This window comes from Hypoxylon trugodes, assembly GCF_022578975.1.
Source record: "Hypoxylon trugodes strain CBS 135444 unplaced genomic scaffold F4822scaffold_71, whole genome shotgun sequence".
In the NCBI taxonomy this organism is placed as follows: domain Eukaryota; kingdom Fungi; phylum Ascomycota; class Sordariomycetes; order Xylariales; family Hypoxylaceae; genus Hypoxylon; species Hypoxylon trugodes.
In genome coordinates this window covers 1-1,192 of record NW_026250086.1, presented here as the reverse complement: position 1 = coordinate 1,192, position 1,192 = coordinate 1, and the positions used below count along the sequence as shown (strand labels likewise).

Sequence of the window (1,192 nt, the reverse complement as noted above, 5' to 3'; positions counted from 1 at the left end):
CATGAGCATCACGATTTTTTTCTCGCCTCGCAACATCCGTCGGCTAGCCAGGTGCTGAGACGGTTAGCGTCTAAATATGCCATGCCGGCGAGGATGTGGAGGCATGGTATACATTCCTTCCTCGAGCTGCTACGCCATCGCCTACCTCATTCTTTAGAGCATATGCTTACCTTCATCTACTTGGCATATTCGATGATGGCACTTTTATATGAAACGGTCCCCGCTTTTGAAGATACATGGATAGAGTGCTTGGGAGATTTGGGAAGATATAGGTCAGTAAAGGGTGGTAGAATAGTCCTTGCAGAATGCTTACAATGGATGATGTAGAATGGCGATTGAAGACGATGATATCCGGGACAGAGAGGTTTGGACGTCCGTGTCCCGGCACTGGTACTCGAAAGCGTCTAATAAGGCGCCTACTACGGGAAGACTTTATCATCATCTCGCAATCCTTGCCCGGCCGGATCCCCTTCAGCAACTATATTATTACACTAAATCCCTCTGCGTGCCCATTCCATTTAGCTCAGCGCGGGAGTCAATTATGACTCTATTCGACCCTATTCTGGACCCCACTAGTATTCAGCATTCTCGGTTGATCGCGATTGATGTGGCCTTCGTAAAGGCGCATGGGATCTTGTTTAGCAATAAATACGCCGACGACTTCCTTCCGACAGTTGACAAGTTCTGTAGTATGCTAGATAACCATATTGGCCGAACCACTAGGAAGTGGATGGAATCAGGGTGCGTTTGACCCCTATAATTGTGCTTCAAATGGGCCATGATATACTAAGACAGAAACAGCTACTATATCGCTGTCTCGAACTGCTGTGCCCTTTTGTCATACGGCCAAGAAGACAATATTCTTCTAAAGGGATTCCACCCCCATGTGGAGGACACAGCCGAGCCGACTACTGAAAACTCCCTGGCCTTATACAAGCCAAGTAGGACAGAAGAGGGTGCGCTAAGGCTCTTTGAAGGCACCTGTGACGTCGTCTTGCGCAGATTAGGTGACCTTAATGTAAGTGGTATTCATAGGTCTAAATGGTCTTTTCAGCTAACAGAGCATTTTGTAGACCCTCCCATTTCTTCACGTCATCATGGTTTTCATATTTCACCTCACATATTACCTAAGTGCAATGTCCTTCATTGAGAAGACAATCCCCTGGAAACTAATCTCGCTCCAACTCAACTC

The 1,192-nt window shown here is 46.9% G+C and overlaps 1 protein-coding gene across 1 annotated transcript; it reads left to right on the top strand.

The window, feature by feature from the left end:
• Positions 1 to 328: 328 nt before the first annotated feature.
• Positions 329 to 1,150, top strand: F4822DRAFT_435539 (uncharacterized protein; the record flags this gene model as incomplete). Its single annotated transcript, XM_051462209.1, has 3 exons — positions 329 to 741; positions 802 to 1,018; positions 1,133 to 1,150. 3 exons carry the CDS (start codon positions 329 to 331, stop codon positions 1,148 to 1,150), a joined length of 648 nt encoding a protein of 215 aa, XP_051308260.1.
• Between the last annotated feature and the right edge of the window lie 42 nt (positions 1,151 to 1,192).